This window comes from Citrus sinensis, chromosome 5 (genome assembly GCF_022201045.2).
Source record: "Citrus sinensis cultivar Valencia sweet orange chromosome 5, DVS_A1.0, whole genome shotgun sequence".
NCBI lineage: Eukaryota > Viridiplantae > Streptophyta > Magnoliopsida > Sapindales > Rutaceae > Citrus > Citrus sinensis.
This window is the reverse complement of record NC_068560.1, coordinates 9,892,178-9,907,955: the sequence shown is the minus strand read 5'-3', so window position 1 is coordinate 9,907,955 and position 15,778 is coordinate 9,892,178. Positions and strand designations below refer to the sequence as shown.

The window sequence follows — 15,778 nt, the reverse complement described above, 5'->3', positions numbered from 1 at the left end:
TGGTCAAAAAGTGTTGCTTTATAATTCTCGTCTTCATTTATTTCCAGGAAAGTTAAAGTCAAAATGGAGTGGCCCATTTGTTGTAAAAAATGTATATTCATATGGGGCCATAGAAATTGAGAATCCAAATAATGGTGTCACATTTAAAGTTAATGGTCAAAGATTAAAACCATATCTGGAACATCACCCACGTGACGAGGACACCGAAATTAATTTGGATGACCCACCAATTCTTGATTAAGTTTTTAATGATTTTTTTTTGTTTTACTATTATTTTACCGTTTCATTGTTTGACTTTTTTTTTTTCCTTAGATTGATGCACTGTACATAGTTTTTTTTTTACATTGTTTTTCTTGTGTAAGCGTGTTTGTTTGACAGTTGTACATTCTCTCATTAATTTTCATTTTACATCATGACCACCTCAATGAGAAAATACCTGTTCGCACATCTTAAAAGATTTCGGCGTATAAAATTTCACTTAAGAGGCCTGATACAAAGCTGTAAATCACATCCACTTTGGGATCTGCAACCACCAGAATTCGTGTCCTATGTTGAGGATCTAGAGGGACAACTCAGAACAGTAGAGAGTGGCATATATGAATTTCAAATGGAGCTTGAGGTTAACTCAATGAGAGGACGAATGTAAGTTCATTTTCCTTTTATATTGTGTGCTTCTTTTTGCTCGCTTTCACGCTTGATTTGATTTTGCAGATTTGTTTTTGGTGTGTTTTGATTTATTTTCCCGTATAAATGGCGGATAACGGTACTCCGTGACTTCTTAAGTCGGTATCTTCAGTTTCCCACAATAACTGAAACCCCAAAATCATACATGGAAGAAATACAACATAAACTCCATAAGCATTTTCCCTCTCTCCCTCAGAATGCCCTCAGGAAAATTTACAAAGCTCGTTGTGAACGACTGCGTTTGTTAATGATCAATGGCATTCCTTCTGACATTCGTTGGTTAATTGAAGCAAAGGTCCGATTAGCAGGTGAGTTTTCTGGTCAATTTGTTTCTTACATGCCTGGTTTTGGTAAAAGTACGTTTGCCAAGAAAAGGAGAGCTAAACGACTTGGCTCAAAATGTCATAACTGTGTGAGACTTGGTTGCAAACGACCAGATTGTAAATCTTTAGGAATGGTTTCTGATACTCGTGAAGATAAAATTAAATTCGTTAAAGATGGCATGAGTAAAGAATCGTTGGATGATATCTTACGATCTCTTGAGACGCATCGAAGCGGAATTGTGCAACGTGAGATTTACAATTTGTGGATACTATTCCAAAAACAAAGTGCACAGTTAAGTCTTGGGAATCTGACTCAAAAAGACCCTGTTTGCCAGTTTATAAGAAAACTGGATGGGAAGCCGATCCTCGACCCATAGAGGGCGTTCAAGCCGTTACTGGACGTAAAACCAGAGGAAGATGTGAGCCACAATCACAACTACCAGTAAATATCCTTTCACTTCACTGTTATTTTACTTTACTGTTATTTTATCATTTGCATTATTGCATTTAGCGATGTGATTTTGTATTTAATAAATATTTGGTTTTCTTTTACTGTTTGCTTTTTCTAATCATTACTTTCTTTTTACTGTTTGTTTTTGAATTATTGAGCCACGAGCTTTACTCGTCATTTGACAAATATTGCCAACCCATTTACAGCTGTTTCTCATTATTTATGTTACCAAGATCTTTAAATATGAGCTCATTTTTCAAACACTCACAACTTGTTTTTGAAAAATTAGTCCAATGGCATCATCTTCGAGTAAACAATTCAAAAATATTTGTGTGCTTTCTGGGTTTCACTATGGAAAGTACAAAGAGTTCGTTCAGGCAGCTGTAGATCTTGGTCGTGTCATAGCAGAGAGGAAACTGCATCTTGTATATGGAGGAGGTGAACGAGGGTTATCAAGACTTGTCTCAGAAGCTGTTTTTACCAGAGGAAGCCAAGTACTCGGCATTATCCCAAAACCCATGAAACCGCTAGTGTGCATGTCTGGCCCACCAATTGGAGAAGAATTAGTGGTATCAAGTATGCAAGAGAGAATATCTGAAATGATGAATCATGCTGATGCTTTTATTTTCTTGCCAGGAGATCTTGCAACTTTTGAGGCACTAATTACATTTGCATCTTGGGCCCACTTGAACATTCATCAAAAACCCATCGGTTTGTTAAATGTTAATAATTTTTATGACGGCTTGCTAACTTTTATTAACCATGCAATAAAGAATCATTTTGTTCCACATTCTGTAAAAAAACTCTTTATCTCTGCTTCTACTGCTAATGAGTTACTTGATCTTTTGCAAGCTTATACACCAGAGCCAGATCCACAGACTGTTGCACTGAATTGGTCGACTAATGACGGTAACGGTAACAGTAGCAGTAATAAGAAGTGCGATTTAGATTTAACTCTCCGTTTGTAAATATTTTCTGTTGTAGTGTTCATGTGATGTCTTCTACACTCTTTCTCTTTCCTTTTAAAACATTGAGGACAATGTCTTTTTCAGGTTGGGGGGAGGGAATAGTTGATAATTGTGGAATGTCTTAGTCCTGGTTATGTGTTTACAAAAAAAAAAAAAAAAAACAAAAAACAAAAAAAAAAAATTTTTTTTTTCTGTAAAGACTAACTTAGGACAAATTTGAGTCGAAGATGGCAGGATATAGAGAATGTAGTCTCTCTAGAAACGCATCTTCTTAATCTTAAGGGTGTTGTTAAAAAAAAAATTGACTCTTTCTTCATCTTTGTTATTTGCTTTTAAGCTTCTGCATCAAGTTCAGGTGAGATCTCTTCTTCTTCTTCTTTTATTATTCTCTTTTATTTTTATTTTTTTGCATATCTGTAAAATTATAAAATGTTAAGATAATGTTTAGATTAGGTTGTGGGGTGGGGATAATTGACGTATATTTTAAATATGTGTGTTGTTTTTCTCTTTTCTCTTTTCTTTTCTTTGTTAAAAAAAAAACCAAAAAAAAAAAAAATTTGTTTTTTGTCTAGGATGGCCGTGTAAAGAGTCACGACTTTTGAGACGCATCCTAATAGTCTTGTTGTATTATATTTTGATTTTGAGATTCATAGTAAGTTGTTTTTGTTCCCTTTTCTTTGAATTACTCAAATTTGTGAACTCTCCACTTGGTTATTAAGTTATTTAATTGTTTACTCATTTAACAGGTATTATTGAATCATTCTTCACACACACACTATGACACATACTAGTGGGTTGTAAGTTAAAGTTTTACAGCATTTAGTTCTTTTGATTTATTAGGAATAGTATCTAAGGTAGTAGAAAGTGTATATTTCCAAAAACAAAAAAACAAAAAAACCAAAAAAAAAAAAAAAAAATCAAAAAAAAAAAAAAAGAAAAAGAAAAAATGTTTTTAATTTTGTTATATCTAGAAACCCGAGTAATTAAGTCCGTAGGGGTGTTTCAACACCTAGTGCCCTAAGGTCAACTGGTCTGGGAGTCACTGGCATAAAGCTCGCTACATGGGTAATAGATATATTGTTTGTTTATTAGAAACCCGAGTAATTAAGTCCGTAGGGGTGCTTCAACACCTAGTGCCCTAAGGCCAACTGGTCTGGGAGTCATTGACCTAAAGCTCGCTACACGGGTTAGAAATGTAATATAAAAAAAAAAATGTGTGAATAATCTATTGCCTAAAGATATAATTTCTAATGAATTTTAGAACGAAAATGTTGTTTTTCTTTTAATGAAGCCCCATAAGTATTGTGTTAATTACTTGAGCACAAAAGAAGGTTTGATGATATTCTGGATAATGAGTGAACATCAATGTGGTAAAGGAATTTGGGAGAGTTCATTTATTTGGTAATTTAGAGGATAGATGAACAACTATTAACTTGCATGTGAATTTTATAAATCTTAATATAACGCTTTAATTGCTAGAGGGCTAGCAATAAGCTGGTTGGGGGGTGTGATTAGTATTAAAAATTGTTTAATTATCAAGCGATAATATGTTATTTTATGCTTATGTTATAATTTATATTTGTGTTTATGTAATATATTATGAATTATTAATTATGTTTTAAATATATTTAATTTTGTGTATTTTTATGTGTTTATTAGGAAAATTATTAATTTCACGTACTTCGAGGCTCCAAACAGATAAACGGAGGTCAAATTTGGATTCCGGAGGTCCGAAAACCTTAAGATCAGTCAAGATCGGCTTAAAATTGGGCTTGTGTAAAAAAAAGTTGACTTTTCCTGTTGACCGAGCACTGATTGGATGATGAAATGAGCTTACAATAGATATGAGTGCATGGGATAATTGGCAATCTTGACTAAATCTCAACCGTTCATGATTCAATGGCCATGATTGTGCCACGTGGCAATGGTTGGTGAAGCAAGTTGGAGGATCCGAATCTTTGTATTTGGGTCGACCCGATCCACCCATTAACCCGCCAAATCTCAACCGTTCTTTGGGTAAATCGGACGAGTCAAATGATGCCATGTGTGATGTTGACTTTTGAAGTTTGACCAGCCATTGGATCTTGATCTAAGGGTTGTGAGGAGCACATGCATGAAGCCTATGATGGACCGCAAAGCACTGGATTATGAATTTATTTTTCTATAAATAGAGCCTCATTTTTATGTTTTAATCATCTCTCTACAACTCTCTTCTTCTCAAATTCTCTCCATCTCCTTGTAATCTTGATTTCCAGGTGTGTTTTTAATATTTTGTATAATTATTTTCATTAATAAAATTAGTTTTATTTCCAATTTTAGTTGTTTTTATTTCTTTTAATTATAAGTAATTCAATTTTACTACTTCTTTTTATTTTAATTATGCTTAACTAAATAATATTAGTTAGGGGAAGGTGAAACTCTTAAGAAATAAATATGATTTAATCAAATTCTATGTTTAATTTTATAAATTAAATTATTTTCTATTTAATTTTATACATGTTTTATATTTTGAAAATTTGATTTATTGTAGACAAACAAATGAATTTGGCACAATAAATTCTTAAGATCTTAATATAAGGCATGGTGAAATGGTATTTTGACTTATTGTAGACAAATTAAATTTTGGCACAATAAATACTTAATCCATCATAAAATTAAAGGGAAAATAATAATAATTTGTATAATTAATCTTTTGAGTAATAAATCTAAAACAAATTGGCAAAAAGAATTTATTAAGTTTTATTTATTTCTAAGAGTGGATCCATAACCCTAACTAGTTCAATTCCATAGTTTCATTTAAATTAAGTTGTTTATATTCAAGTTTTAATTTCAATTTTTAGATAAAATAAAATAAACTAATTAAATCTTTTCTCTGTGGATCGACCTCGGACTCACCGAGTTATAATACAACAAGACACTCTTATACTTGGGAGTTAAAATTTACTTTTAAGTTGTGTCAGTTACAAAAAATTTTAAGATTGATATGATAATTAAAATTTCAGTCACCATATAATTAATAGAAAACTTTGGACACAATGATTTATTGCATATTAAGATTGCTATATAAAATATAATATTAGCATTAGGAGACCGCACCAAAGCATACCGAATTGAATGTGCCTTTTCACAGCCATTTTACAAGCTTTGAAGCTTCACCACAAATGCTTTTTCCAACCCGTGAACATGGTGCACCCGAGAGATGCAAGCTATGAAATTGTTACTACGGCAAGCGTTGGAACATTTGTTAAAAAAGGAAGTTTATGAAAATACGCCTTTGGATACTAGTCTTCAGGAATCAATTCATCCGTAATAACAATTTTCAAGAAGTATCAACTGCTTTAAGCTCATCAACATTACAAAGATCTTCAACTAAAATAGAGCAGATCTGGCCATCACTATCCCTTCTACTGCTCTTTTCCTTTAGAGAATGATTGAATTACAGAATGCGTGTAAGGCATTCTTACTCAAGGTCCAATGATCAAACCTTGCACTATAACAACAGAGGTAGTAGTTTCTTCGCCAACCAAATCCTTCGTCTCAGGAATGTCCTCAACAGAGTAGTCGAAATCAACCTAAAAATTAAGTATGAGTTGGAAAACTGTTTATGGCCCTAAAGAACTTGAAAATCAGAAAAGATTAAGAATGAGTGACTAAACATTTTGATCGCAACTAAACACACAAATCTTGAAAATCAAATTTTGAAGTACTCTTGAATGAATGAGCAATTGCAAGAGCTGGTGACAACTAAGGTTACTGTGAAGTCTCTTACAAATCCTTAAAGATAATACTTTACATACCACGATAACCTGATAACACATAGGAACACAATAAACATTAAAGTGTATTCTGACAATGCAAATTTGTGGAAATTATCGGCTGTGGTTACCTGGACAAAATTGCCAACACCAAACTCCTTCGTCAATTGAAACATATGATCAGCCCACAAATGCTTTACTTTGTAGCTTTTGAGAGCCTGAAATTGTTATCACAACCAACAGTGAAAATTGGGTGAAAATTTTGATAATATTAGCTTAATTCCATATGTTTATATAGGATGAACCGATCAAAGAATGAAAAAAAGATAGAAACAGAGCAGACCGAGCCATCACTTTCTTCTTCAAAGTCGCACAATAACCACAGTGGTAGTCGTTCCACTGCCAGCCTAATCCTTGGTCACCCCAATGTTCACCATGAAGTATTCAAAGTCAACCTAAAAATTAATAAAAATGCAATGCAGGTGGAAATGAAAATTCTATAAACAAAATAAAATAAAAATGCAATGCTTGAGCTTGAGCTTGCTTTAGCATCATCCTAATAGGGAATTTTTATATATATATTTACTTCTCTGTTCTTGTTTATTCACAACAAGATATCAATAGAAGAAGATGGAAATGAAATTCTATAAAATAAAGCAAGTGAATTACCAGCAGAACATTTTAGCAATCCTTTGGCTAAACTTTTCATTTTCTTAGCATACTCTCCTGCCTGCATCATTAAAACCAAATTAGATTGGACCTGTGAATTGCTAGTGTAGTTCTGACATTTCCTCGAATCCCTGGTGAACATAATTAAACAAGTATGAAATAAAACAAAGTGGGCTAATGTACTACTAAAAACAATTACACAATTACTTTAAAGAATTAATGTCACGTATATTATATATAAAAAAATACGATTATCATTATATAAGATAAAATTGATAATTTAGTTTTCAACATTACTGCAAACGTATCACAGAGATTTTGTTACACATAAAAAATTTTCGTACATTAAAAAATAAATTACATTGCATGAAATTTTACAAAAGAGCACATATTTTTTAAAAGTAAATAAATATAGAAATTTCAACAGACTACACTTGTATTTTTTTATTATTTAATCTTTAGAAAACAAGTTTAACAGATTTGATAACTAGGAAGTTTTACGTATTTATACCATGATTGATTCTATATAGAATTTTAATTCAAAATATAATTATTTTTATTAATTTCATTGCAAGCAACAATGAAGTAAATCAGAGGAGGAGGAGAAATTACCGGCGAGTGATATCTTACGGCAACGGCCACCACTTGATGTGGGGAATGTGAGATATCTTATGCCAGTCTTCTTCTTTCCCCTCTCTATAACGGTTTTCCAGAAGAGGGCATTTCCAAATTGTCAATTCCTGCAGCGTCGTCGTCCGAAGAAGGTAATCCGGCAGCACCTTTAATTTGTAGCAAGAAAGAACTTCCAAGGAAGAAAGACGGGGCATGATAGAGATGTTTTCCTTCCTCGTAATCCTGTAATTCCACTCTTCCAATTCTTCCAATTCCTCAATTTTGAGTGATTTCAATTTGGGGAAGGCAATAACTGATGGTGCTGATGAAGATGAAGACGGGCCATCCTCACTGCTTTCTTCTATTCCCAAAAACTCATTACCCACTCTTTTTACACTTTTTAAGTTCCCTAGTTCGAGTTTTTCCAGAGGCAATTTTCCCAAAGGAGGCAAATGCTCACACTTAACGCATGAGCGAAGATATAAATCCCTTAGATTGGTCAGTGAAGTCAACCATTTGGTAAAAATGTTGCCTCCATATAATATAATCCCTAATTTCTCTACACTCAAAGGCGGCTGTAAGAGCATCTCCAAAAGCCTCTATAAATCTTACTCTTTAAATACCTATTTGCTTACCTATGTGGCAAATAGAAGGGTAAAAAAATATGATATTCTCCAAAAGACTCTTCAAATAGAAATAAGTTAATATTATTTTAATCATATAATTAGTTTTTGAAAGGAAAAGTCAATAGCAATTAAAGCACTTCTCTCTCTTTCTTTAATGAAAAGTAATAAAATATAAATTGAAGAGGGAGAAATTAACTCTCCAAATTTGAAGAGAGAGAATCAATTCTTATTTGAAGAATCTTAATTAGAGTGTCTTTTGGAGCTTTAAATATTGATGTGGCTCTTCAAATGAGTAATAAAATCTTATTTGAAGAGCCTTTTGGTGATGCTGTAAGGCTTTAAGAAGTTGTTCATCTTTCTCTTTCTTCCTCCTCCTTTCTTCATCTTCCCCATCTACGACTCTACCAAACTCAAGACGCAAACGAAGGAGGTTTTACTGATTGTAAAGTTGTAATCTCTCGACCTCATCTAAACGGGACACATTACCCAGCCCTTCTATTCCACATTCTCGAAGGAGTTGAAGATTTTTCAGAGATTCAAGCCTACACGTATTGCTACCATCAACACCTCCACCCACCACAAACTTGTCTAATGTTCGAAGACTGGTTAATTTGGAAATCCCTACTGGCATGTATTTCAACGAATAAGTTTCACCATTTAGTAAACTCCTCATGTTCTTTAACTTCCCAATCCCCGCTGGCAATTCTTTAAGATTTCGGCACCGCCTAATATCTAGCTTTTGTAAATTATATAATTCACACAAAGTCTTAGGTAGTCTCTCTATGCCTAATTCAAACAAATTAAGATATCTTAAATGTATCAATTTTCCGACATTTTTTGGAATTTCTCTAATCAAACTTGAGTGAAGACGAACAGGCGAGGATGATAGCCTTATAACTAATGATTCCCTTATAACTAATGCCCTCAAACACGCCAATTTACTAAATAACTTTCGAGTTTCTCTAATCTTATATGTGTTCGGACAAAAACATAGGCGCAACAGCCTTATAACTAATGCCCTTGAACATTCTTTGCTACTACTAAAAGACGAAAGGATGCTACTGATGGGTGTCGAAGCCAACAAAAATAAATTCCTACTCTAAATAAATTGTGTATAGTGATTGAGCAGGGTCGTGTCCACAGAGATCGGTAATTATTTAAATCCTTTTGAAACGTAAAACGTAAAATGGGGGAATTGTTGACAATAATAAAAATCAAATTAAAATAACAAGAATGCAAATTAAAGTTGTAATTCAAATTGGAGAAAGCTCTGGTTGAAGGAATTAACTCAGCTTGATTCGACTACTGATCATTGATTCAAATATATATTATTATTACTTATGAATAGACCGGTTATAGCTACTGAGACCCTCTAATAGCCAATCTCTCCTTAATTAGTTGATAACCAAGGTACGACCGTTGGATATTTCCCTAATCAATAGACAACCCTAGATACGATCATAGGATTTAATCAATTGACAGCCTGAAAAACCAGAGAGACCCAAATCCTAATCAACACATATGATGATTCATTTAAATTAGATTGTTTATTCTCACAACACAACTCTCTGCTATGTTATTTGTCACAAACATTAAATTCTTCATACGATGAATCCTTTAATTGACAATAGATTAAGTTGATAATTAAATAGTGGCCAATTACCTAATTAACAAACATAATCATAAAACTAATTCAGAGAATAAACAAATACCCAAAAAGTAATAAAACAATTAAAGCATAAGAAAGATCTCACAGTAGTGATGAATCAAAGCTTCGTTATCCTTCAACCAGAAAAATAGGTTTAGCTCTTCATAGAGAGAAGAGAAAAATTAGATCTAGGGTTTCTTTCTTTTTCTCCAATCCAAAATTCCCCCTTTTTCACAATAGATTCCTCCCTTAAATACTTTCTCTCTCTTCTCTTTTAGAATTCTATTTAAAATAAAATCCTAATATCTGAAATATTAAATTCGTAATTACAAAAATAACCAAAAATACAAAACACGTTAAACTAAAAACTGCAGGTCCGCAGTTGACAGCACGCGCCCACGCCTTATCAACAAAGTTCTTCTGACGCTCATAATTTCTCCAAGAGAACAATCATCCTTAAACATCATCTTATAGCTCAATTTTATCATCAATCAATAGAATTGCACCTACAAAAGTAAAACACAAGTAAATCACTATTATTAAGTGCAAAACATTGATATTAAGGGAAGTAAATAATGCAAAACTAGTGCATAAATTGCACTCTAACAAATTCCCCCACACCAAGATGATGCTTGTCCTCAAGCATATAACTCAAGACTAATCTCAAATCTCCACTAAATTCTCATCTCAACTCATCCAAAAACAATTTTAAGCAAGCATACCTCAAGAAATTAAGTCGATCAACATTCGAGAGACAAGGATTTTTAAAGCATAGAATCTCATAAGATAGAATAAGAACATTCAACCACCAAGAAGATCCATTCAAAATTCAAGTGCAACAAGATTTAATAACCCTCTCAATGACTTCACTCCATGCACTCAAAGTGTTTAGGGTATCATTTATGCACTCAAATCAAATCAAAGAATGCTATTACCATAAGCTTGCTCATATATCACATCTCAATCCACAAAACATGAATAAAATGCAAAAATCTAAGGGTCTTAAAAGGGTTGTAATGGGGTTAAATAGGTTAAATGAAAAAGAAAGGTCTATGAAAGAAAAAAAGATCAAAATGAGAAGAATGAACTCATTGAATGAACTTATGATATCAAAATGCTTATTTCTACTCAAGTCACCACGAATGTAAACATTTTTTTTTCTTCTTTTTCTCTTATTTTTTTGATTTTTTTTTTCGATTTTTCTTTTTCTATTTTTTTTTCTCTTTTTCCTTTTTTTTTTTTGAATCAAACAAAAGAAATGAACCTTGCACAATTTAATTCAAGCATAATGCTTGTTGATCTAATTGAGAAACTTTAATACAAGGTAGAAAGAGCAACAAAATATATACAAAATATATCTACACAATGAGTCCAAAAATCTCCTTAAATTGAGGCTCAAAAAGAAGAAAAATGGTTAAGTAGACGGAGAGAATTAGATGGGTAATGGTTAAGGCTCAAACAAAGATAGTAAATCAAGGTCTTCGGGTAGAGAAAAAAAAAAGAAAATGCAAGAATAGAAAAATGGTAAATGGTTTGCCCTTATCATTTTAATGAAAAAAATCCCGTAATGTGGCTTCAACATGCATAACAAAGCAAGTTCTAGAATAAACAAACTAAGATTGATATTCACATAATAAAAATAATTAGAGCAAAGTGGTTGCTCATAGGCTCAAATCCTCACAAAGTTGGTAAATTTGCCATCAAATCATGTACACTCTTCAAATGAATCAACCATCAATAGTGGTGTAGAATGGGAAGAAGGTATGAGTGAAGGAAAGGTAAAAATGATAAGAAGTGAGAAAGATGTATGTAGTAATATGAAAAGTGAAAGATAAAATGTGAGTGATGAGAGAGTATGATAGAATAAAAATAGATGTAAATAATTTGAGATAGATGGGAAAAAAGTAATGAGAAAGAAAAGAAAAGAAAAATAATAATATATGAAGCATACTAACTCCAAAATCATTTAAGGATGAGTAGAATGAAAATAGATGAGTAGAGTGAAAATAATAATTCCAGGCATCAATAATGCAAAAATCCCTCCCCCACACCAATAACTTACATTGTCCCCAATGTAAGATAATCAAAGCTCACATAAAAATTAAAGCGTAAGGATAAAAGATTAAAGGCAAAAACTTCCCTGAATTGTGAGCTTTGATCCTCATAACGTCTATGGGCTTGGCGGGAATGGTGGGATAAATCCCACACTCTTGAAGTATGCGGCCAAATTCTGCTCCATCTTGTCACGGATTTCGATTCACGCGGCTGGAATGCAGGTCGTAGGCTGGTTGCGGACTATTGCTGCTCGACTGGAGCTTGCGGGTACACGGCTGGTGGTTCAGTTGCGCGCGGATGGGACTGATGCTGCGAACTGGTGACGCTGGATCTGCGTGCTGCGGCTGTTGCTGCGCGCTGGTGACGCTTGTTGCGTTGCGTGCTCGGCTGGAGCTTGCTGCGCGGCTTGGGGCTGGTTGCGCACTGCTGGTTGCGTGCAGGATGCTGTCTGCGTGGCTGCGTTGCGCGCGAGAGCTGCTGCGTGGCTGTGTTGCTGCGGGACTGTTGCGCGCGAGAGCTGGTTCTGAGTTGCGTTGCGGGGCGTGCTCGTTGCTGGTGCTTGCGTTGCGCGCGACTGATGCTGCATTCTCCGGCTGGCTGGTTTGCTGCTGGCGTGCTGCAAACGGCTGGAGAAGAAAACAATTTCTGGAAAATTAGGGATTTTGTGAACAATAAATTTTTTTTTTTTTAACAATGATTTTTTTTTTGATTTTTTTTAAATAAATATATATATATATATATAAAAGAAAGAACAAAAGAAATAAATAAATAAAATGAAATGAAATAAAATCAATTAAAATTAATTTTTTTTTTTTTTTTTTTTAGTGATGAATCACTTTGAGACACTAAAAATTTCAGAAGTACTTTTCTAATAAGCACGTGGGCACGCCTTAAAACTATTTTACTTTAAAAATTACAGAAGTACTTATTAGTTAAGACGTGGGCACGCCTTATCAAAAATTTTCTTCTGACCAAAATAAGCAAACACATTATTTAAAAAAATTTGAATCAAAATTAAAAGAAGATATAACAAAAACCAAAATAAATAAATCACTTGGGTTGCCTCCCAAAAAGCGCCTTTGTTTTATGTCTTTGGCTAGACACATTTATGCATCAATCTCCATAATTTGGACTTTCGAGAGCCACATCCTCCACAATATTCACCGAAAAACCTTCATAAAAAGGTTTTAAGCGATGACCATTAACCTTAAGAACTCTGTCAGAGGTCGGGCTCCGAATCTCAACTGCACCATGAGGAAAAACATTAGTAACAATAAAAGGTCCAACCCAACAAGAACGTAATTTACCCGGAAAAAGTTTAAGTTTAGAATGAAAAAGAAGAACTTTTTGACCAACAGAGAACTCCTTTCTCAAAATCATTCTATCATGAAATGTCTTCGTCTTTTCCTTGTAAAAAATTTCCTGCGCTATAAGGTTAATAACATCCACAGAAAATACCGAATGTTCCTCACTAGGATATTTCATGGCATCATTCATATTGAATTCTATAACCTCTCCATCAAACTCCATAGTGAGAGTCCCTTTATGTATATCCATTTTAGTCCTAGCAGTCTTAAGAAAAGGTCTTCCTAGTAAAATTGAGACAGAATTAGAGGAGTTATCATCTTCCATATCAAGTACATAAAAATCAGCAGGAAAAACCAACTCATTAACTTGTACTAAGACATCTTCTAATACCCCATCAGGATATGCATTAGACCTGTCAGCTAGTTGAATTATCACACCAGTTTCTTTTAATGGACCAATATTCAAAGATGAATAAATGGAACGAGGCATGACATTAATAGAAGCTCCTAGATCTAACAAAGCCTTTTCAACTCTAACACTACCAATTTTACAAGGGATAGTAAACATACCTGGATCCTCGCACTTAGGAGGTAGTTTCTTTTGGAGAACTGCTGAAACATTCTCCCCCATGTGAACTTTTTCATCTCCTCTTAATTTTCTCTTGGAGGTGCACAGTTCCTTAAGGACTTTAGCATATCGAGGTATTTGTTTTATAGCATCTAATAAAGGAATATTTACCTCAACCTTGCGAAATGTCTTAAGGATGTCTTTCTCTTGTTCCTCCTTCTTGGATTTTGCAAATCGGCTTGGAAAAGGAGGAGGTATCACAATAGGTAGGGATTTCGCTTTGGTGGGTTGTGCATCTTGAGATTGAGGCATTAATTCATTCTTCTCAAGCTCATCTTCTACATGCTTTGTCACTTTCTTACTAGGCTCTTGCAACTCCGTCCCACTTCTAAGGATGACAGCACTAACGTTTTGCTTTGGATTCACCTCAGATTGTGAAGGCAATCTCCCTAATACTTGAGACTCCAGACGGCTCACTGTAGTCGCCAATTGACTCATTTGGTTCTCCAAGTTCTGAATGCTTGCTGTAGTTGCCTGCTGAAATTGTTGAGTGTTAGTCGCAAGTGATTTAACAATTTCTTCAAGAGATATACCTGACTTGGAGTTTGACTGTGGAGGTGCTGGTTGTCTTGGTGGATACTGTTGTGGGAATCCTGACGGCCTAACTCCATAGCTGAAGTTGGGATGATCCTTCCATCCCGGATTGTATGTTTGTGCATAAGGATCATACCTCCTCTGAGGCATGCCTGGAAATCCTCCAACTGCATTGGCTTGTTCAATGGGTTCTTCTTGAAGTGTAGGACACATATCAGTTGAATGACCCATATTGTAACATATACCACAAGTCTTCACCTGCTGCACATTACCTACAACAAACTTTTCCACAAGAGAAGTAAGTTTATCTAAACGTTGTTCAACAGAAGAAATATTTACCTCATTCACCTTCCTTGAAGTGAGCTCTTGCCTGCTGCTAAATTGTTGTGCATTGGCAGCCATATTTGATATCAACTCCCTTGCTTGAGTAGGGGTCTTGTTCACCAACACGCCTCCACTAGCAGCATCTATCATACTCCTATCCATCAATGACAGTCCTTCGTAAAAATATTGAATAAGAAGTTGATCAGAAATTTGATGCTGAGGACAGCTGGCACACAATTGTTTGAATCGCTCCCAATACTCATATAAAGTCTCCCCAGGAAGTTGTCTGATCCCACAAATATCTTTTCTGATGTTGGCAGCTCTTGAAGCCGGAAAGTACTTCTCAAGGAACTGCTTCTTCAAACCATTCCACGTTGTAATTGATCCAGGAGGCAAGTAGTACAACCAATCTTTAGCTAGCCCATCTACAGAGAACGGAAAAGCATGCAGCTTAATCTGCTCTTCAGTCACACCTTGTGGTCTCATACTTGAACACACAACATGAAACTCCTTAAGATGTTTATGAGGATCTTCACCTGCAAAACCATGAAACTTGGGTAATAAATGAATAAGACCAGACTTTAATTCAAAATTTACCTCCAAGTCTACATATTGAATGCAGAGTGGTTGTTGATTCAAGTCTGGTTCAGCTAACTCTCTAAGAGTTCTTTCTACAGGTGCAGGTCTATCCATCACTTGTTCTTCTGAATCGCTAGATGATTCAACTAAATCAGGCACTGTATCTGTTTCAGAAAGCAAAGGCGACGAGGATCGTTGCTTAGCTCGCTTCGTCTGCTGTCTCAGCTGGCGAGCTGTCTTCTCAATTTCAGGATCAAACGAAAGTGTACCTGTACGAGAAGAACGAACCATACACCAAGTAAAACGTAAAAAGGATTAAATAAATGACACCAATCCCCGGCAACGGCGCCAAAATTTGATGGGTGTCGAAGCCAACAAAAATAAATTCCTACTCTAAATAAATTGTGTATAGTGATTGAGCAGGGTCGTGTCCACAGAGATCGGTAATTATTTAAATCCTTTTGAAACGTAAAACGTAAAATGGGGGAATTGTTGACAATAATAAAAATCAAATTAAAATAACAAGAATGCAAATTAAAGTTGTAATTCAAATTGGAGAAAGCTCTGGTTGAAGGAATTAACTCAGCTTGATTCGACTACTGATCATTGATTCAA

General features: G+C 34.5%; 3 protein-coding genes across 16 annotated transcripts in view; 2 read left to right on the top strand and 1 right to left on the bottom strand.

Annotated features, from left to right (window-relative positions):
• The window catches only part of LOC102609848 (disease resistance protein RGA2-like), a 144,081-nt gene that overhangs the window by 51,130 nt on the left and 77,173 nt on the right, over nucleotides 1-15,778 (bottom strand). For 2 of the 14 annotated variants that reach the window (XR_008054739.1, XR_008054740.1), the window contains exon 1: nucleotides 5,533-5,974. The exons of 9 other annotated variants lie outside the window; for them this stretch is intronic. The gene's annotated coding sequence lies outside the window, so the exon portion shown is untranslated. Of the gene's footprint in view, nucleotides 1-5,532; nucleotides 6,011-6,306; nucleotides 6,400-6,524; nucleotides 6,637-15,778 lie in introns of those variants that run through there. 3 more of the 14 variants (XM_052441447.1, XR_008054738.1, XR_008054741.1) reach the window with 3 other exon arrangements.
• Nucleotides 830-1,629, top strand: LOC127902461 (uncharacterized). The gene is made up of 2 exons (XM_052441469.1): nucleotides 830-992; nucleotides 1,122-1,629. Exons 1-2 carry the CDS (start codon nucleotides 830-832, stop codon nucleotides 1,382-1,384), a joined length of 426 nt encoding a protein of 141 aa, XP_052297429.1. The 3' UTR covers nucleotides 1,385-1,629.
• LOC127902460 (probable cytokinin riboside 5'-monophosphate phosphoribohydrolase LOGL10) lies at nucleotides 1,405-4,733 on the top strand. The gene has a single exon (XM_052441468.1). It carries the CDS (start codon nucleotides 1,752-1,754, stop codon nucleotides 2,424-2,426), a length of 675 nt encoding a protein of 224 aa, XP_052297428.1. The 5' UTR covers nucleotides 1,405-1,751; the 3' UTR covers nucleotides 2,427-4,733.